The 22,650-nt window shown below is 34.6% G+C and overlaps 2 protein-coding genes across 3 annotated transcripts in view; both read right to left on the reverse strand.

Annotated features, from left to right (window-relative positions):
• The window catches only part of LOC128027180 (RING finger protein 145), a 67,679-nt gene that overhangs the window by 24,596 nt on the left and 20,433 nt on the right, over positions 1–22,650 (reverse strand). For both annotated transcript variants that reach the window (XM_052614508.1, XM_052614507.1), the window contains exon 2: positions 12,106–12,262. The gene's annotated coding sequence lies outside the window, so the exon portion shown is untranslated. The remainder of the gene's footprint in view (positions 1–12,105; positions 12,263–22,650) is intronic.
• Positions 1,570–9,352, reverse strand: LOC128027181 (interleukin-12 subunit beta-like). Its single transcript, XM_052614509.1, has 8 exons — positions 5,021–9,352; positions 4,438–4,534; positions 4,019–4,279; positions 3,097–3,199; positions 2,834–3,006; positions 2,566–2,735; positions 2,202–2,305; positions 1,570–2,063 (listed from the first exon to the last, which is right to left on the reverse strand). The coding sequence occupies exons 2-8, from the start codon at positions 4,532–4,534 to the stop codon at positions 2,027–2,029; spliced, it is 945 nt and encodes a 314-aa protein (XP_052470469.1). The 5' UTR covers positions 5,021–9,352; the 3' UTR covers positions 1,570–2,026.

Genomic DNA, 22,650 nt, shown 5'->3' on the forward strand with positions numbered 1-22,650 from the left:
GTGTCTCTCAGAAGTCAAGATGGGCAGAGGATCACCAATTCCCCCAATGCTACGGCGAAAAATAGTGGAGCAACATCAGAAAGAAGTTTCTCAGAGACAAATTGCAAAGAGTTTCAAGTTATCATCATCTACAGTGCATAATATCATCCAAAGATTCAGAGAATCTGGAACAATCTCGTAAGGATCAAGGTCAGAAAACCATACTGGATGCACATGATCTTCTGGGCACTAAGACGGCACCATTGCCGGCTAAAACTCTATAGGTCAATAAAGAAGCCATATCTAAACATGATCCAGAAGCACAGGAGTTTTTTCTGGGCCAAGGCTCAATTGATATGGACTGGCAATATGGCAAAGTGGAAAACTGTTCTGTGGTCAGACGAATCAAACTTTGAAGTTCTTTTTGGAAAACTGGGATGCCAAGTCATCCGGACTAAAGAGGACAAGGACAACCCTAAGTTGTTATCAGTGCTCAGTTCAGAAGCCTGCATGGTATGGGGTTGCATGAGTGCGTGTGGCTTGGGCAGCTAGGTACCATCAATGCTGAAAGGTATATCCAAGTTCTAGAACTACATATGCTCCCATCCAGACGTCGTCTCTTTCAGGGAAGACCTTGCATTTTCCAACATGACAATGTCAGACCACATACTTCATCAATTACAACATCAGCTGCGTAGAAGAAGGATCTGGGTACTGAAATGGCCAGCCTGCAGTCCAGATCTTTCACCCATAGAAAACATTAGGGACGTCATAAAGAGGAAGATACGACAAGGAAGACCTAAGACAGTTGAGCAACTAGAAGCCTGTATTAGACAAGAATGGGACAACATTCCTATTCCTAAACTTGAGCCACACAGTGGTAAACATGGCCTTGTCCCAACTTTTTTGAGATGTGTTGATGCCATGAAATTTAAAATCAACTTATTTCCCCCTTAAAATGACACATTATCTCAGTTTAAACATTTGATATGTAATGTATGTTGTATTCTGAATAAAATATTAAAATTTGAAACTTCCACATCATTCTGTTTTTATTCACAATTTGTACAGTGTCCCAACTTTTTTGGAATCAGTTTTCCATATATATATATATATAAAATAGTTTATTAATTGTCTGGTTTGTGATTATGAGAGTTTAGATCACAGCTGATCAGATCAGATTAATTATTGGCGTTTCCCTTTCATGTACTTATTTTATTATGCCTCTTTTATTATTTACTAGCTTTAATTAATGAATGGCAGGTTTTTTGGGGCAAGTTCCTCAAAAGTCAGTGATGCATCAATTGTGTAATTTCCAAAAACCCAGCACTTGTGTTTTTTACAATTGGCAAGTCATAGTGGTTAAGTGTCACTCATGGTATGTTTCACATGTGTTTTCCCCCCAGACTTCAATAGAGGACTTGTTTTCACAAAACACTTGAACAATCATTGATAATTTGGTTTAGGTGGTGCTTTTGATCTCATGCCCAAACTCTGTTGACCTTGGTGGAATAGCAAGTCGCTTTGCTCCACATTGAGATGTGACAGTAATTCCTGTCTTGGGCAGTCTTATGTGTGATCTACAGAGTTTTTGCACATAATTAGGACCCTAACAAAGTCCAAACCTTTCAATGTGTGTGTTATTTCGCAAACTACATGCTACATTATAGTTCACACTTGGTGAGACATGACATTAAATAACATTTCCTTAATTTAAACATGCAATAAAGACAAACTGAATTATGAGATTATTGATGTTTTATATCTTATATAACCAAGTAAAGACATCAGAAACATTGAAATCTTAATAAATACATCTAACACAATATGTACTACAGATATAAATAATTAATTTAAGAGCACGGTAGTGTTATTTATACTATTACATTAACATGTATAGATAAATACATTATTACAAAAACACATACTATGTGTACGTATTTAATAACACAGTATATGACCAAAGAAGGTCTAACAGAGTCAGTCATTGTTCATAACTACAGAAAGGATCATAATGTTTTAATAAATTATAGCATTTTTAACTATTTCATCTCCTTTGCATGTTGTGTTTTCTGGTTTTGCATCTATAAATGAACAGAGATATTTTGTATCACATGTGCAGAAAAAAAACATTCAAAAAGCAATAAGACCATTTTAATGGGGGTAAAGCAAATGTTTTGCTATGAAATTTAACAAATGTTAAATACTGTACACATACTTACTGGTTCCAGTCACTCCATGAGGAATTACAGAATTCATCCCTCGCTCTCACACACACCGTCATCCCTTTTGTCACTGGCAGCTGCTGACTTTGTGTGAAGAAAATCTGAGCAAAACAAATATTAATAGATTACCAGGTCTGGCTAAAATAATAATACTTTTAATAGTTACAATTTAAGTCTTGCTTTCACAGAAATAAATTACATTTTAAGAAACACTAAAATTTGAAAATAGTTTGTAATGATTCTAATAATTTTCACAATATTACTGTTATTGTTATTGTATTTTTGGTTAAATAAATGGACCCTAATTATTTCAAATGTAAATATTCCAAACACTCTTTTGAGCAGTAGCGTGTAGGGTTACCTCCTGTGAGTTCAGTTTGGAGCAGTCACAATTGTCATGTTTCCGACAACGAATCTCTTTCACTTGGAATGTAAGCGGGAAGTAGGATGATGGTGTGCTCCAGGAGTGGGGATATTTGACCTCTATGGATGTTTTATTGATCAGTCTAATAGGCACCATATCAGGCCTCACTAAGAAGTGCAGAAATAGATTGTTTTTATATTCAAATGAGCAAGCATTCAAAATTCAATATTCTAAGACTCCATCTTAGCGATTTTTGAGAGCTCACCAATATCCATGATGTAGAACTTTGTATTGTAGGATTCAACAACAAAGCTGCTTCTGAAGTATATGGTCAGGTTGATACGCTCCACTTCTTCGGCATAGGGACAATAGTCATGGTCTAAGCATGTGACAAATCCATTGGAATCCAGAGAACAGCTGATGTTGCTTCCACCAGGGCTGGAACAAAATCAGTCAAGTGTTTGTTTGTTTTTGTTTTTTTTACATTGTTGCAGATTGGAAACTCTAAGGTAAGATGGAGAAACTTACCGTGTGGCTTTGATATGAGCAACATGGCCGTTCCTATTTCTATCCCATTTCCAATCACATTTGAAGGAACCTCCATAGTTATTAGATGAACAATCAATGTAACCTTGTTTGGTAATTCAATAAATAAAAAAATAATATTAATCATAATGAAATAAAATATAATCATATAATCCAATTATGAAACCGAATTTAATCAAATAAATAAACAAATGCATTTTATAAATAAAAAAAACACTGCGGTTCAAACATTGGGGGTCAATTTATTATTATTATTATTATTATTATTATTATTATTATTATTATTAAGAAATTAATACTTTTACACAGTCAATTGATCAAAAGTGACAACACAGATATATGTATTTATTTATTTATTTAATTAATAAATGTAATCTATAAATTAATTAATTTATATTCAGAATTTATAATGTTACAAAATATTTATCATCCAAATAAATGCTGTTCTTTTGAACATAATATTCAAATATTACGTATTTTTAAAAAAAAAATTTTTTAATAAAAATTAAAACATTAATAAGCAGCATACTCATTTTCAAAACTGATAATAGGAAATGTTTTTGAGCAGCAATTCGGCATATTAGAATGATTTATGACTGGAGACTCACTGTTTATAATTAATTAAAATACATTAAAATAGATAACATTTATATTGTAATAATATTTCAAACTTTTACTGTTTTTACTCTTTTTTTTTTTTTTGCCAAAAAAATTAAGTCTTGATGAGTATTAAAAAAGAAAAAAAAAATCTTACTCCACCCCCCCCCCCCCCAAATATATTTTTCAAACTACATGGTAGAAATAAATAGTTTATTGTAAAATGTTTCTCTACAGAATGCTTGAAACTTACAATTTTTCAAACTAATATCATGACAATTTTACACAGTGTAAAAAAGGGTTGTACCTTTCTCAGGCGTATTCTTGATAAACTTCCTGTAGGTCCACTGAGCCAGCACCAGTGTGTGGTTTAGGTAGGATCCCTCACTACTGAAACAAGAGTAGTTGCCCCCCATCCACCCCTCTACTGTGACGACAATCCTGTTTCCTTGGGCATCAAGATTTTCATAGCCGTTTCTGGTCCATGTAATATTTTCCCCTTCATAAGCCTCTCCACAGATAAGAGGCACGTTTACATCCTCACCTACATTGGCATTCACCACAAGCACTGATGACAGACAATTGAAAAACAAATGAGAAGTGTATAGCAAATTTAACAATATGAGCCCCAATACAAATAAAATAAATGATAGCAGTTTATAAGTATGTTGTAGAAATTTTACACAGAAACACTTCTTTAGACACGATTCAGACAAACGAACAAACCATTTGGTTTAAGTGTCCAGTAGCTCTCTTCTGTTTTGATGGATCCATCAGCAGAGGACTGGAGAAACAACAACGCACTCAATAAGAGAAAAAACATCTGTTGGTGAAAAAAAGAGAAACGTTTATACTGCAATTATACGCTTAATCATCGGTTCTCAGCTGTTGCTGCAGGTCTATTCTTATAAAGCGAGAAATCAATGCGAAATGCAAAGAATAAAATGCAGCTAACCATTTAGTCGTGCATTTAGGAAAGCAAAATTAATAGACTTATCAACTTCTAAAAGAGACAGGAAAATGTTGTATCAAGTTAATTCATTTGTTAAACTGGTAAATCATACTTCACTTGTTTATACATGCATAAAATTGTCAGTTTTCATGTCATGTTAATAATCTTACTTATTATTGGTAGTGGTAACCTAGGCTAGGCTATGGAAAATTGGTCTTAAAATTAGTTTTGTTTATTTTATTTATTTTTATCATTATATATATATATATATATATATATATATATATATATATATATATATATATATATATATATATATATATATATATATATATATGCAGTAAAAAAGTGACTTACCCTTGATCACTCAAAAATCCAGAGATTAACCTCCACTACCAGATTGATGTTGCTTTAGTGTCGTGTTTTTTATGGCAAGCTTATAAGTAATGTGTCAGGAGGGCAGAATTTCCCTTGGGCAGAATAAAAAGGACCAATGCAGGATATAGAGGAACTTCAACTCCAGAACCTTAGCTATTCTCATCACTAATTCTTTCACTTCCACTGAGCCTTCTCACTGTCCTCTCTCTTCTCTAATATCAAGCTATTTATATACAATCGCACAGCCCACAGAACAATGTGATTATTTACTAGATTGTATTATATTTGGACAGGAAAAAAATAAGATATGAAATTGCTAATTGGTTTTCAATGTGGACTGTGTGAAGAATTTAGTCTAACGGGGCAGGAAAGATGTTAAGTCAATGTTTGTTTTCCAAAACCTCGGGGTATTTTTGTCACATGTTCTCATCTGAAAGTCAGAGGATGATTTACCTGGTCGCGTTACTATCTGCTGGTTTTTCCAATTAAGTTATTCCCCTATTCTCTCAGATAATGACATTTAGTGATTTGTACATTAAGATTACTGATAAGAAATTTCACAGTAGATGTTTGATGACACTTTTCAGCCTTTTTGAAAGATGTCCAGATAACATAGAAAAAAGAATGAAAGAAAGGAAAAAAGAAAACAGAACTCTCAGTAGAGGTTATAAAACCTACAAAGAAATACCATTGTAATTTGTATACGTCTAAGAACACAGACCTTTTACTACTAATAAACACACACAAAAAAGAAAATTCTATGACTCTAGTTAAAGTTTTACAATGTCCATTTATTCTATCAAATTCTTAGGAGAAGTAGTGAATACAACATTGCGTACAAAAAGTAATAAAACAATTTAATAAAACAATTATATAATATTTTTTTTTATAATAATAGTAATATAAAGCATATCATAAATTATTTCAAGTTTTTTTTTACACATTATGCTATATGAGATTCAACTATATACTGTATATATGTGTCAATCCGAAATCCATAAACGTGGAAATGTGAAAGGTGCCTTAATATCATGGTAACAAACAGCATTAATTGTAGATTGAGAGTGGAAGCAGTTAAAATTATTTCAGTCTAAAGAGCAAAATTAAGTTTAAGGGGGCTTTTTTCAAAGTTTCATTGCCTTCTTTCACTAACTAACACTAAAATTACTCTGGATTATTTTTGTCTGCTGGATATTCACAAGAAAAAAAAATCACTGAACGGATCAGAACACACTAATAATTGCTAATTCACATTTCCCTTTTAATTTACAATAACATGAGAACAATTGACAAATGTGTAATTTTTGATCATCTTTTTATGAAATTTTTATTCATCTGTAATACATTGTTTCGGTGGAATTTCAGTTGTACGGAATAACTCTTGTGCTTTTCTTTTCCCTTCCTCAGACATTCAGTTTTACCATTTCATGAAGCATGTGACAACATGGGGAAGAAACACATAATGATTACATTTGACATGCTGGACTGGGATGCAGTTGGAGAAATTGGCTCTGAGGAGTTTTATGAGTTTCATAAAAATAATTAACAGTCTACAGTATAGTCAATATTTCAAGTAGATCAAAACCTTTCATCCAAGTTATCCAAATATCTTATTTTAACTTGGTTCTTAGCATAACATTGAAGAACGTTTTTGATCCACATCAAATGTTAACTGCTGTAGATGTAAATTGTGTTCTTTCTTGTTTTTCCCAGTCAAAATTACAAAGATCCTTTTCAGCTCTTCGCATTTTGTCACTGTTTATCACTGTTAGCTGATAGTTTCAGTAGAGGAACTGAAAGAAACCAATGCGTGAGCAGCAATCATAGTGGCTAACGCTTTTCAGCAGATCAATTAGCAGAAAGAAGACAATTTGGTTACAAGTAAAAAAAATAGATAACATATGTTACATTTACATAAACATCTAAATGAAATTTAAAAAAGTACTAGCTATAAATGGCGGGTGACTATCTCCAATGTGTTCATAGAGAGTGTTGTAAATTTAAGACAAATATGGAAAATAATATTTATGTGGACTGTTGTGTGATCAGGGAATAAGTTGTGCATAATAGAGCACTAAATCTATTTGCGAGCAGTAAATCTAAGCGAGTTTCAGGAGTTTACCATGATGTGCATGGATGCCAAAAAGGAGTTCTAGAGAAAACGTGGAAGATTACACCGTCTCATGGATGTCTGCACACATATTTTGTGAAAGAAGATGAACTTCATTTACATCACTGAGTAAAATATGCTTGAGAAATAAAAGTAAAGTGTCTTCTGATTATTTTCAGTTGACTACTGTCTGATGTAATTAAAGGAAAAACAATAATAGTAATAGTAGCCTAAGTATCAAATGTAAAACAGAAGAGATAATTAGGTATTTGTTAAGAATTATATTGTAGTGGTCATATATGTGAATCTATGTAGATCATAAACTAGTCACATGTTTTACTATTCAGTTTCAGTTCATTTCTGTAAAAGATACAAACCTTTACGTTGTGGCTACACAGAAGCTATTTATATATTTCCACTGTCAATGCCCCTCACAAATATACAGTTCATTATCTGGGCACTATGTCAGGATGTTACAATGGAAACTATTGTCAATCAGTCAGATTTGTCTGTTTCAGTAAAATGTGAACAATTACATTTTGAAACAGAAATCTTCATGAATAGTAAAATAGGAAAGGTCAAATAAATCAAACTATTATTGTGGCCAACCAATATTAATAAGTAGTTTGTATGTGCAGAATGTGCTCTAATATTTGACTTTGTGTACACAATACATTTATGTAACTGGGTGTTTGATTCAAAACATTATAGTTACTGAAATATGTGACAGCGTGCACAAGTGAGATCTAGCCCTGTCTTATGGCTACATTTATAGTTATACTTTCATATTATATGAGTCGATGACATTCCTTATGAAAAAGTAGTTCACTTCAAGTTTATTTTATTAATTATACTTAAGTAATGTTCAAGTATAATTTTTAAGTATACTTTATGTAGCAAGTATACAAATATCAGTGTTCTATAGTAGTATACTTGTAAGTGTACCGTTTCAATACTCCTTGGGAGTAAATTGGCCCACTTTCTAGTATTTAAAAGTATACTTTTAAGTACACTTTAAGAATAACAGTGTCAAACTTTGAGTACACCACTAGTTTACCTCTATGTTTGTAGTTTGTACTACAATTATACTAAAAGTGAACTTATAGGTTTACTTTTAGTTTACTAATGAAATACTTTGTATTTAGAATTTAATGTGTATATATTTTGTTACATGAATATCTGAATATAAAAAACATCAAAAGAAAGAACAGGGTATCTGCTTGTAAACAAAACCATTTTATTCCAGCTTCATGGATTATTTTTTAAACACTTTAATGTGTAAACAAAAAGCTGAAAAAAGACTATGAATTGAATTCAGAATGATAATCAAAACGTAGATGGAGTCGATCAACACCCAAAACCTCTTTATCGGTCAACATTTTATTTCATAACGTTACAGTTTTAATGCTGTTTCATGTCAAATGATCGTGTTACATGTCATAGTATCTGGTGTTTCTTTTTTCTTCACTTGTGCATTTTTGGAAATTCTGTGCAGAAGATGTGTACTAGCGCCCTCTACCGTATAATAATGAAAACACAGATTCGAGGAGTATAGCTCAAACATATTTAGACTTTTTGTAAGTGTACGATTTCCCTTCATCCTGAAACCTTTTAAATATTTGAAAGTTTTTACCACAAAAGTTTATTGAGTAAAACTGAGCTTTCACATGTCAAGTATACTTAAATGTCAATTTAAATACACATATGAGGAGTACATGAAGCCCATTTCTGAGAAGTACATACAAAGTAAACTAAAAGCATGCATTCCTATTTTTAGTTTAAAAGAAGTATACTAATAGCACACTTGAATGAATTTCGTAAGGGATATGCTTCCCTTCACCCTGAAACCTTTTAAACCTTTGAAAGTTTCTACCTCAATAGTTTATTGAGTAAAACTGAGATTTCACATGCATAAAGCAGAGACAAGAGAGGAGGGAGAGAGAGTTTATTTCCCACATTTACCACTAAAAGAGAAGTTGACTGATCACCTTTAGCAGCTGACAACACCATGTGACACACTGTCCTTTCTGAATCTCGTCACTATAGATAACTTCGTTAATAGGAGTTATGCAATACAAACAAGTTGTACATTAATGTAGATTTGGAGTAGAAACAGTCTATTTTAATTCATTTATTTATTTATATTTTTTGAAAATGCTTGTATAATCCTCTTTAATGAAAGTTTTAACTCAAAGTATATATATATATATATATATATATATATATATATATATATATATATATATATATATATATATATATATATATATATGTAGTCAACATGAACAGTGGCTGAATTTAGATCTGTAAACTAATGTGCTACTCTTACTACTTTTGTTCTTACTACTCTTACTACTTTTTTCTTATTCTTACTATTTTCTGTGCACTTTCAAAGTTCAAAGTCAAAAGAGGTCAGTATTTTTTTTTTTTTTTTTTTTTTTATGTAATTAATACTTTTATTCAGACACAATGTGATAACCGCAGACACAACCAGAAAGCAAACCAAAATGGGAAGCCTGCAACAAGACAAATATTTTACCACTCACTTAACTTATTAAATGAGCTACTGAAATGATGCAGAGTGCTTAGATATGAGTCTTGTGAAACATGATTAAAGCTGCGGTAGGGAACTTTTGACGCTCTAGCGGTTAATAAACAGAACTGCTTGCTTCTTGCGGAAGAACATTGTAGCCGGAACTACTTCTCTCTGTTTATGTCTATGAAGAATCACAAAGGTACTGGGTTACTCCGCCGCGGTACCCCCGAAGCAATCTAAAATAGTCCGAATATAAACACTTATTATAGGTGCACCCTAGTGATTCAGGACAAGCTAAAAACACGGTTTGGAAAATGGATTCATGGTGTACTCGCTCATTATGTTCATTTTTCTACATTTTGAACACAAACAAAGTTACAGACCGCAGCTCTGATTGGTTGTTTTTTACCGGGAGCGCATGACTTTCTGCAAATGGCAATAGGACCACTGGGAGGAGCCAGAGGAGCTTGATTTTTTTTCACATATTATCTGTCTCATATTCTACTGTCAGGACATAATGACAGGTTTAACAAATATGTAAAAAATATTTTTTTACAAAAGTTCCCTACAGCGCCTTTAACACAGGCACTGTCATTTGAATAGATTTTGATGAGAAGGTGTTGTGTCCACTAGATGGCAGCAATCATTTAAGGGAATCATGTGGTTAGGAGCCCATTAAGTGACATGACACGATTTAAGATGTACTGTAAAGAGATAAGCATAAGACTGCTCTAACATTCAGTGTGAACATTCACAAAAAGAAACTTCATTGCCATGCAAGGGAGCTCTCTGGGAAAGGTGCTTTATCATCTGTCTGGTGCTATGACTGACAGATAGATCAATAACTGTAGGCTTATTATAGCAGAGTCAAAGGCGGTAAATCCAGGTGACACAGGAAAGATCCTAATGAAAAGCAAACCCACACCAAGTCACTGATCACAAGTGTATCAAAGGCAAAACAAGAGTCATGAGAGCTTTATTCATGAGAGCTTTATTAGTCTAATAAGCAGTATATTAGACAGCCATTCCCAGAGCAGCCGTCCCTTTCGCCATTTGAGCTAATTTAGCTTTTAAATGTAGTCAGAAGTTAAGTGTCATTAAGTTTATAGATTAAATTACAAAAAATGGCTAAATTGTCTACTAAATCTGCTGAAATTGGGTGCACCCACTGGGTCTTTTGCTATATCATGACCTTTTTATATCTTTTCACACAAATTAGGATTACAGGATTATTGCACAATACTATGTTATGACCTCAAAACACTTTTACTATAGTGCACGGTGAATGCATTTGTTAACCAGTACAATTTTAATGTTAGCATTAAATAAGCAGGTACAGCACGGCACTCACAATGCAGAGTGCTACAAGTCTTGTAAAAACTTGATTCACAACAAAAAAGCGCAAATACTTGGTTGGATGAGCAAACGTTTTTTATCCCATGTTTGCTTTTGTTAACATTATCTTGTTAACACTATCACTTATGTTTATGGTTTAGTGCAGATAGTGTGTTGTTTCCATTCCAGCAGCAAAAGCATTAACTTTCTAGTGCCACTCCATGGAGATTTCATCTCAAAACTGCAACAATATGTCCAATATCCAATGTAATCAAATGTTTCTAGGTTCATGTTTTGGATAAAACCGAACGGGTTTTTAGCACCCTTCACTTTGATAGTGCTGTGAAATGTCCAGAAGGCAACATAGTATCATTTTGTAGAAATGTCACCACAATCACAGTTGCAACTAACATGTGGGGCGTCATACAGTAGGCCTACATAGAAACAGTGTACTAACCTGTCTGAAAAACATCTTTATAATCATAATCAAATAGCGTAATAGTACATTTGACTATAATGCTTTTCTTGAATACTGAATTTTTCTGCCTACTGTATCCATTCCCTTACTAAAGACTTTTCAAGAGCTTTCAAGAGTGATAACAGCAGATTAATCACAAGGTGCACACATATGAGAACGAAGTGGTACTTGACTTGAAGCACTGGACAGGTCAGAAAAATCCATGTCATGTATATTTAATGTGAACATATTTATGGCTCATCAAGACACAGTTAGATTAAACTCCATCAGACATAAGTGAATATAGCAGTATTGTCACAGGCTGTAAAATCCATCTCTAACAAGCCGTCTAGAGCTAAAATGGATATTGTTTTGTGTATTTTGAAACAAGTATCACTTCAGAATATTTTATCCCTTCTGGCAGCTCTGACAAAAGGGCTGGAAAGTCCTGGCCTAAGCTGTTCAGTATAGAGGGAATCCGAATATTAGACTTCACAGAGGAAGTGAGTCATTTTGAAGTGTGAGAACAAAAACGACAGTGAAAACAGAATATGCTTCAGGAAAAACCTGCGAAGTACCCCAGGATGTGTAAAAGGTATTATATCATGAGGTAAGGATATGCTTACCCATCCATGATGGCCTGAGCTAGTTCATGATCACCTCTCAGTCCCCTTATGTCCCTAAAAGGCTGGACCGGTTTCCCAGAATTCATCTCTCTTGCTGCATAGCTGGCCATCCGTCACTGGCTACTCACTTTTTCATCTGGGTTCGTTCCAACATCCACTGGACAGAAAAGCAGGCGGGACACAAACATTAATATTCCCTTTTTTGACCACATAAATGATATAAACTAGAGCAAACAATAGGCTACAAATCTTAAAACAGATATTTTGCAAATAAACAGATTATTAATTCATGAATAGATCATCATAATACATAATTAAAACAAAACAGAAAAGGAAAACAAAACATGTGAATCTTCCTCATTTCCTTTCCCTTTATGGATGTAAATAACATGATCTAATGGCATCAACTAATCTGAGGTTTTCATCTGAGGTCCGTTGACACAATGTGTGTTTGTGTGTGGGTGAATTTGGTTTTGGCTACACTGTAGTGACTGAATGTCCCCACAAAGAAACTTAAAATGACCTACACTGTGGGAACCAGCCAGTGGTCCTCATAAGGGAAAATGGCTTAGCCTGATATTTAATCTGGCGAAGAACATTTCTGTTTATTCATTTAAAACATGATCGATAATCTATATATGCATATACGGAGTATATTGTATTATTATTATTTTTTTATTGTATTTATTTATCTTTGCTAGACGTGTGTGTGGCGGTGTGTCTGTGTGGCTATTTATTATTTATTAGGACAAAACAACACATTCATCATCTCACCACCAGGGGTCGCTAAAGTCTCATAATTAAATAGTCACACTTACCTTATTACTCTCTCTCTCTCTCTCTCTCTCTCTCTCTCTCTCTCTCTCTCTCTCTCTCTCTTTTCAAAGTTATTGAAATAAAATCAATAAATCATAAAAAAAAATCCAAAAGAAATTCTCATTCTCTCTAACATTTATTGAAGTACATTAAACAAAATATTAATTAATTAAAAATGTTTGTATAGTGTTTTGAATGATCACTTTTCAATTATTATTTTGTTCGATTTTTTAATTATCAAATACTGAGTAACAAAAATGCTTTCTATGTGTTCCCTTTCTAACAAGATTTTAATGTTCGACTGTAATCATAATGTAGAACCTGATACTTATCTAACCAAAAATATCCAAACCTTGACAAAAAGTAATCTTTTAGAATGTGTAGAATGTGTTTTTTTATTTTCTTTTTTTAAAGGAATGTTTTATAGAGAACATATTGACTGTTCCCAACATGACAAAGTCTACAATAATTTCATCAGTTACCATGTTTCCCACCAAGCTTTGGAAAAATTTACATTCTGTCGTGATGACATATGATGGCAGATTGGCACCACAATGAGACCTAATGGTTTGGTCCAGGAATAGAGGCCAAGAAAGTGGCTGCCTGTTTTATTCTGCTGCAGATGGAATGAAAAATTGTACTTGTTTGCTCAGGAAATATTTAGGCCAGACCACCACTGAGGACTCCTGCTCTGTAAAAAAATTACCTTACCTAAAGTGTGTTCCCTTTAAAGGTAACTTATTAGGTAAATTGTCGATTGGGTATAAAAAGATCCTCTCAGTGCAATCTCTGTGAGTAAGGGTCAAGGCTGGAAAACTATACTGGATGCCCGTGATGTTCCGGGCCCAAAGACGGCACTGCATCACATGTAGGAATGCTACTGTAATGGAAATCACAACATGGGCTCAGGAATACTATCAGAAAACATTGAAGGTGAACACAATCCACCGTGCCATTCACCGTTGCCAGGATAAAACTTTATAGGTCAAAAAAGAAACCATAAACATGATCCAGAAGCACAGGTGTTTTCTTTGGGCCAAGGCTCATTTAAAATGGACTGTGGCAAAGTGGAAAACTGTTCTGTGGTCAGACGAATCAAAATTTTAAGTTCTTTTTGGAAAACTGGGATGCCATGTCATCCGAACTAAAGAGGACAAGGACAACCCAAGTTTTTACAGTACAGATCTTTCACCCATAGAAAACATTTGGCGCATTATAAAGAGGAAGATACGACAAAGAAGACCTAAGACAGTTGAGCAACTAGAAGCTTGTATTAAACAAGAATGGGATGACATTCCTATTCCTAAACTTGATCAACTTGTCTTCTCAGTCCCCAGACGTTTGCAGACTGTTACAAAAAGAAGAGGGGATGCCACACAGTTGTAAACATGGCCTTTTTTTAAATGTGCTGATGCCATGAAATTTAAAATCAACTTATTTTTCCCTTAAAATGATACATTATCTCAGTTTAAACCTTTGATTTGGTATGTTCTATTCTGAATAAAATATTGAAATTTCACATCATTGCATTCTGTTTTTTTTCACAATTTGTACAGTGTCCCAACTTTTTTGGAATCTGGTTTGCGTATATATATATATATATATATATATATATATATATATATATATATATATATATATATATATATATATATATATATATTGCACAACAAAGTTTTTAAATTACTCCAAGCTGGTTTGAAAATGCTAATTCCCATTGTATACAATATCTCCCTCTGCCAATGTGGAAAGTCACTGAGGCGTGTTGGGCTGTAAAATACTGTGTGTAGAAATAGAAAGCAACTTTTTATCACTCTCTGCCATAAAGCCTGAGAATATGGTTTGACAGAGAAGGGGCATATTGACTTCCCCGGTAACTACACAATGTACCTACCTGTTCTCTGCATCTTTTGGATCACACCATAATACATAAAAAAATGGCAGCGGCATCAATTGGGTATTAGATGTAAGAAATCAATGTTCTAACAGACATGAGAGGTACAAGCATAAAGTGACGAAGCGTATGATAATTATATGTTGAGAACAACCAGGAAAGTGTGCAGATGTTTGATTTTTCAAGGCTCATTTATATGGCTATTTAACACATGAGAGGAGGCATTGACTGCTAATTGCAGTTCCCATATTCTCCGCTGACTCTGATTGGTTCTTATTGTAGACTTGTGTAACACGGTGATGATTAACATATATTACCTAGAATAGGGACTATAGAGTTCAGTGAAAAGTTAGACAAGCTTGCCATTTCATAATCAATGTATTTTTCAGCAAATTGAGCCATGACAGAAATTTGCAAAACTGTCGGAAAAATGTGCAAAAAGATAAATGTTTAAAGGTCTCTACCTCTACCTGTAACTACCTCAGAGTAGTTATACACTCACCGGCCACTTTATTAGGTAAACCTGTTCAATTGCTTGGTAACGCAAATTGCTAATCAGCCAATCACATGGCAGCAACTCAATGCATTTAGGTATCTAGATATGGTGAAGATGACTTGTTGAAATTCAAACCAAGCAGCAGAATGGGGAAGAAATGGGATTTAACTGACTTTGGACGTTGAATGGTTGTTTGCCAGACGGGCTGGTATGAGTATTTCAAAAACTGCTGATCTACTGGGATTTTCACACACAACCATCTCTAGGGTTGACCGAGAAGGTGAGTGTGATTTCACCAAGTACAAAATTCCAATCAATCAATCAATCAGAATCGAGATATAACATTTCAGGAAATATCTGTTTTAGGCTTAAAATTAGGGTTAGGTGATTCTACACCCTTGTATATCAGCTATCATTTCCCACTGATTTTACGAATAAATTATGGGTAAGGTTAGGTAGCACCTTGTTGATGTCAGAAGTCATAAGAGAATGGGCAGACTGGTTAGAGATGATAGAAAGGCAACAGTAACTTAGATAACCACTTGTGACAACCAAGGTATGCAGAATATCATCTCTGAATGCACAACACGTCGAACCCTGAAGCAGATGGGCTACAGCAGCAGAAGACCACACCGGGTGCCGCTAATGTCAGCTAAGATCAGGAAATGGAAGCTACAATTCGCACAGGCTCACCAAAATTGGCCCCTTAGTACCAAATGAGCATAATTTAAACACTGCAGCCAACCTGAGTATTGATGCTGACCATGTCCATCCCTTAATGACTACAGTGTACCCATATTCTGATGGTTACTTCCAGAAGGATAATGCACCATGTCACAAAGCTCAAATCAGCTCAGACTCATCTCATGACAATGAGTTCACTGAACTCAAAAGGCCTCCACAGTCACCAGATCTCAATCCAATAGAGCAGCTTTGGGATGTGGTGGAACAGGACATTTGTATCGTGGACACCTAAAGGTACAATTTTCACTTATTCTTCAAGAGTATACAAATTCTTATATCGGCATAGAAACCCTCACAGGCGCACACAATGATAACTAGAAAATCCTAGTAAAAAGGGGAATGACCTGATTATTGATTGCTGAACCACATTTACAATTGGAACTAGTCTTCATTATTGGGATCTTTCCCAAATAGAACACTTGATGTGGACAGTAGTGTGTCATTTCAGTGTTCTCGCAATCGATGGAGGTCACAATGTCACTGTACTTTTGTAGGCGTTCCTACAGCTGGATGCCCAGAGGCCTGTTTCATAAATCCTGTGATATGCTAGGTGAGCGTAACTGCAACACTAGGCTGCTATTGTGCTTTCTGCAGGAAAACAGAATAAAGTTATAAGAAATGAGTAATTTCTGCATTGAATGTTTTCTTAAACAATACCCATAACTGTAGGATGTCCAAAATTAGAGATTACAGATTAGAGATCTATATTGAGCCCTTTTGAAAAGCTTGCATTGGTGCAAAAGTCAACAGCAGATTGTTACCTAACAGTCCATGTGGCAGAGTATAGATACAGAGGAGACCTGAGCGTGCTTTATGGAACAGGACCGCAGAGGAGGGCCATGAGGGCTGAAGATGTCATTTGGGAAATGGCCTTAAAGCTGTTTTCATGCCCTTCAACTTCTGTTTATCAGGATGTGTAAGAGAAGAGCTCCTAGAATGCTAATACTAAATAAACACACAAACACATGAATTAAATTTCCCATGCATTCCTTACCCAAATAATTTTATCAGACTTCCCAGCAGAGACATAAAATAACAATGATCTTTTAATGAAAAGAAGCCTGTGAAACATTTCTTTATAAGCAGAAGTGCTACCGATGTTAAAGCACAGGGCCAACGGAGATGAAAGATTCGCCTGGAAACAACACTTACCACTGGGATTTAAAAAACACACTTAAAATGATTTTTATTAGAGAAGATCAATAACCTAACAGACAGTTCATAAAGAAAATTGATAAGCTTAATATTCTACCTGAAAATTTTTTTTTGTGTAATTTATTTTGCTGTTGCATATATAACCATGGTTTCTATAATCACCGGAAATAAAGTATCAAAAGTTTTCTTAAAGACCTACAATGGCTTAAAAACAGTTTTTCTCTGTCTAGACCTTGCTAGCATGCAAAAGCATGCGGAAAACAGACATTGGTCAATGAGCCAAAATCCGCATGGACCTTGCTCTCTTGAAATTAAATTTAGCCATCTCAAATCATTTACTTAAATCATTTGAAAAACTTATGCCTGAAGTCAAATGTCCAGACTGAATCTTATGACTCAATTGCATCATAGGAAATCAAATTAAATATAAACAATTGCCTGCAAATGTTAACATTTCCTTGAAGCTGTGGTCACATTGCATGTGATTGTCATACTTCAGAATCTTAGCTGATTAGTATTAACTTCTTTGATCAGAAAGACAGAATTTGCAACATTTTCACACAATGACTTTGAAATCTTGGTAAATTTACAACACCATAAAATACAAAACAAAGGGAAAGCATAATGCAGTCCAATCAGCATTGACTCTGCTTCACTTGCAGTCACCTGAAAAGACAATACTAGCATTGCAAGCTGAACTGTGTTTGTGCTTTCCACTGTTTTGTTCTGTGTCTCCCTTTCAGCTCTTCAGGAGTTAGGAGGAACATTGAGAAAGCCGAGAAATCAAAAGAGCTTCTGGATGGAGTAGTAAAGTTAGTTTCTCTCTCTCTCTCTCTCTCTCTCTCTCTCTCCCTCTCCCTCTTTCTTTCCATTGTTTCTCTTTGAAGCTTTAGATGCTCAGCATGATATGTATTTATACTGAATAAATACAGGATACATATTTATATTAAATTATAAGTTCAACTGCATAGGGATGGATGGCCTTTCAGATACCTGGAACATCTATTTTCTGTGTACTGTATAGTATCATCTACTCATTAGCATATGACAGGTACACCATCGCAGTATCTTTAGGCTACGTTTTACTCCTCCATATTTGATGCTAATTTGATGCAATAAGATTTTGCATGCAGGCGTGATAAAATAAACAATTGCTTCAGTACTTTAGCTGTGGCATAAAGCAATACAGATGGTATTTGTTACAAAGCACACTCAGTCTTTTCACCCATACAATGTAAATGTGTTGAGCATACAAAAGTATGTGCAAAATAAGATATACACTATGTGAGATTCTATATTCTATATGGGGAAAGCAGTGGCATCTTAGAGCTGAGCAGGAGAGAATATCTGTATTCAGAGAATTTACTTCTTATTTTATACCGCAGTTCAGACATAATGAGAAAAGCACATTTTTATTGACTGAATTGATTGCAGTACTACTGCTTGATGAGTTCATTTTACTTTCAGTCAGACAAAAGTCTATCAGAGATACAATTTGCATGCTATAGGGAGTGTTTTTTTTCTCTGTGGCCCTAAATGTTTCGCAATGTTCCCTGCTTTCAGAAATTTTGATTATCCTACCATGAGTTCATAAATTTATCACTGGTATCCCACAATGAATTTTATATTTTTTATATTGCACATCTAGTTATCCATCCATTATAATAACTGCACAGTTTATAAAATGTATGCGGTTATTGTACTCCTTCATTTTACTTTTCCCAATTGTCTACATTGTTTTTAGCCCCAAAGTATAAAAATCATTTCACTGTTTTATTGAAATGGCAACATTATGAAGTCAGACATTCTCTTAGAAATTATGGAAGTTATGAAAACACAAGAGGCAACACAACACTATAGTGCCAGCTATAATGGCATGTATAATATTATCTCTGTATCTGATGGAAGCAATGTAATGCAGAATGTTTTATTTTAGATCCCTCTGTTTAATTCATAAAGCGAGGCTTGGTAAAGGCCCGTCATTTCAGAAGGCATCAAAGATAATATAGAAACACATATAATTATCTCATCACCACCTCTCATGATTTGGTGTTCATCAAATAATTTAGTACCAGAATTGAAATGTGTGAATTGTTTATTGGCAGGATAAATGATGGTGAAAAACCATTCACCTCATCTAAATGCTCTTGATACAGAATTTCCTTTTTTTTTTTTTTTTTTGAGGTTTGAGAAGGACAAAAACGAGGATAAAATACTTCAGAAAGTGAATGGATACATACATTTCTTAAAGAAAAAACAGTCTAGAAATACTGCCCTAAAGGTTATCATACATGGCAGAACTAATGACTGTAATGAGATGGCACTAGATGACTGATCCATAGAGTATAACCGTGATAAAACACCTTAATTATGTTTTTTTTTTTTTTTTTTTCTTTCTTACACACATCCAGCTTTTACTAGGTGTTAATTGATAGATTTGTGTGGATCACTTGTGGATTATTGTGATGCTTTTATCAACTGTTTGAACTCTCATTCATTTATAAAGCCACCACTATCAAACATGAGGTGCAGCATGATATCATATTCACACGTCGCTGTGTGACATATTGAGGTGATGGTCAGTGCTATGACTTCCACCATCTGGTCCTTGTTATATTAGATGGCTTACTTCTCTCAAATGTGTGAGAAAAATGTATGATAGTGAGTTCATTTTAATGTGTAAAAAAAAAAAAAAGCAATCAAAGGTGCTGATTATTACGGTGGTATTAAAAAGAAGCTCAGATTTGCATTTGTAGTCAACAGACTCCAGTTGCTTTTCACAATGTTTTTTTTTAAAACGTTCTGTAAAAAAGTTTAATGCAGTTGACTTCTTCAGCAGTCTTCGTTGATGTCTGATCTATCCTTTGAGGGGTGGGCTGAGAAAACAGCAATCCTGTATGAGTCAGGCCTTTCATCTTTTGCTAACAAGGTTAGAAAAACTACAAACAGAATTGGTAAGTGGAAAAAGCCCACCACAGCTGCTCCGTTCTTCAGTGGACCAATTTCTTGCACCATGTCAGTCATTGTTAGCAGCACCATGAAGGATCCAAGGTTGCAGTACCTTCTGTAAATTTAGCACTGAACAATTACTGTCAATCACACAATCTACTCCGTCATGTTCAATGGCCAGGCCACAACGAGGGACAATGCCTTATAGCTAACTTCATAATTGGTGAATCTAACTAATATCTTGACGTTTGCATCACTTAAGCAGTTCCATATGTTTGTCCTTTCTGACATGGTAAACTTGCTCGGAAGCTCACCTGGTACAGTACTGAATTAGCATTATTTTGGGAATGAGTCCTATGAAATACAAATCACAATAGTCCACAAAAGAGCCCAAATGGCTTGGTTGCATCAGCAAATGCATTTATTATCTCACATTTGCAATTGTGCACATTATTGGTAAGATTTAAGGTAGGGTAAGGTGTACGTTAATTTCAAATGCAATAGAGCATTAAAAGGACATTTAATTTCCGAGATGATGTAATATACAAATTAACAAACATGATTTAATGTTGCCTCAGTCACGTTTTTCTGTTTCGGGGTAAATTGAACATGCTATTTTGCACCAGTCACTGGACATTTCATTTTGAAACTGGCATGAAACCTGCAAACAATGCAACATAATTTAGCAAAAATGTACCCAAAGGCACGTTTTTGTTTCAGGTTTCGTAGAAATATGACAAATGGGATTAATTTCACATTCTAAATGGTTATAATGCTTTCTGCCAGTTTTGTGTCTAGAAAATCTGGAAGCCCTTTACACTGTGTTTATTTCCCCCCAGTTTCATGCTTCACGTCTGCCAGCAAGAGGTGGCTTAATTTATTATTCTCGCACCTGTCTCTCATTTGCCACATTAGTCATAACTATGCAACGGGGATAATTGGTATTCATGAATGTGCTTGCTGGAAGTTATTCATTATTGGGATGCATTAACATGAATTAAAAAGCAAATTAACAAAAGGACATGGAATTAAGGGATAAATTGGACCTTTGGTCAGGCGCTTTATATGGTGTTTGTCCTTGTCTATTAACAACACTGACCTTTTATCTATCAGATTGAATTTTATGGATCTATGAAAGCAGACGTGAAGGAGGCACTGTTATCTGTACTTTTGTTTCATCTTTGTGTCTATGTGGATAATAGCACAATTCTTTTGGAGAAAAGAGATACAAGATAATAAATTATCCTCTACGACTCATGCCTAAAGTTGAAATATAAATCTCAACAGTGCAGGGTTTTTTTTAAGTTGAAATATAAATCTCAACAGTGCAGGGTTTTTTTTTTTTTTTTTTAAGGGAACATGAAATAATCTTCATTATGACTGATCAGATGAACTCCTGATACCTTCCAGTAACAGACATAATTCCCATTAGGTTTAAAGGTGGAATCTGACTCAACAACTGATTGTACGATGATATTCCCTGGTGTTTGTGTGTATAGAGTGTAATTACAGTCATGTGTTTGTCTCCAAGGGAACACTGTTTTGGCTATCAATATGATTTTTGAATAGAGACTTCATCTACACGAAACAGTATACTTAGTTGGCATGAAACTTCCTTAAGTTCTGCTTCCCTTACTAGACAGAATAAGGAACAAGAATGGGTTGATAACCAGATCTCTCTCTGCTCATAAACGTCCATGCATAAAAAACAAATATAACCAAATATATTCACCACATTTTCTTTGCTCCACAGGGGCGAGCAGTAGAGATGGATTTCCTTGTATGCCAGCATCTTTGGTTATAGATTAAACTCCAAACAACAGGCAGCAGTACAGTTTTCTAAACAAGCCTGCTTTTATCCAGCTGAAAGGCTGTGTACATTTTACTCTAGTCACTTACATTCAGAATGTGTTCCGGACAATTTTGCAACTGTCTGTATTTTCGATTTTCTCTTTGTATCAATTTCCGTTCCTCTTTTTGAAAACTTGCTTATTTGCCACAATGTTCTTCCAGCAGCAACCACAGGATATCAGAATGTGATGGTGTTGTGTGACATTAAGGTTGCTCTAGATACAATGGAAGGATCATTATAAACAGCATGATAGGAATGCCCTGGTTTTGTGGCTCTATGTCCAAGTGAGAACTGTATGGGTGATGGTGTCGGATGGAAAAGTGTCTGACTAGAGCACACATCACCAGCACCGTGTGGCCTGCTGGAATGCATTCCCAGACTCTAGATAAAGTATAATGTGACTACAGAACGAGACTGTCATATGTCAAACCATAGAATGGTACACGGGACATGTTGCACACACATTTACAAGCAAAAGTAAGTGGGCCCCACAGACTGAAAATAATCACTCTTTCCACACTCTTGCTATTTTATTATATATATATATATATATATATGTATGTATATGTGTGTGTGTGTCCGATTAATCTTTAGTTGGTTTGGCCAAATAAAGAGAAATGTTTATAGCTGTTGCCACGC

Source organism: Carassius gibelio, chromosome A14 (genome assembly GCF_023724105.1).
Source record: "Carassius gibelio isolate Cgi1373 ecotype wild population from Czech Republic chromosome A14, carGib1.2-hapl.c, whole genome shotgun sequence".
NCBI lineage: Eukaryota > Metazoa > Chordata > Actinopteri > Cypriniformes > Cyprinidae > Carassius > Carassius gibelio.

Excerpts from the sequence above, each read along its gene's own strand:
- LOC128027181 (XM_052614509.1), bottom strand. The coding sequence starts at position 4,534 with ATGTTTTTTCTCTTATTGAGTGCGTTGTTGTTTCTCCAGTCCTCTGCT. Across the intron at positions 3,200-4,018 it reads CAAGAATACGCCTGAGAAAG|GTTACATTGATTGTTCATCT; the intron begins GTACAACCCTTT and ends TTACCAAACAAG. Across the intron at positions 3,007-3,096 it reads GCTCATATCAAAGCCACACG|CCCTGGTGGAAGCAACATCA; the intron begins GTAAGTTTCTCC and ends ATTTTGTTCCAG.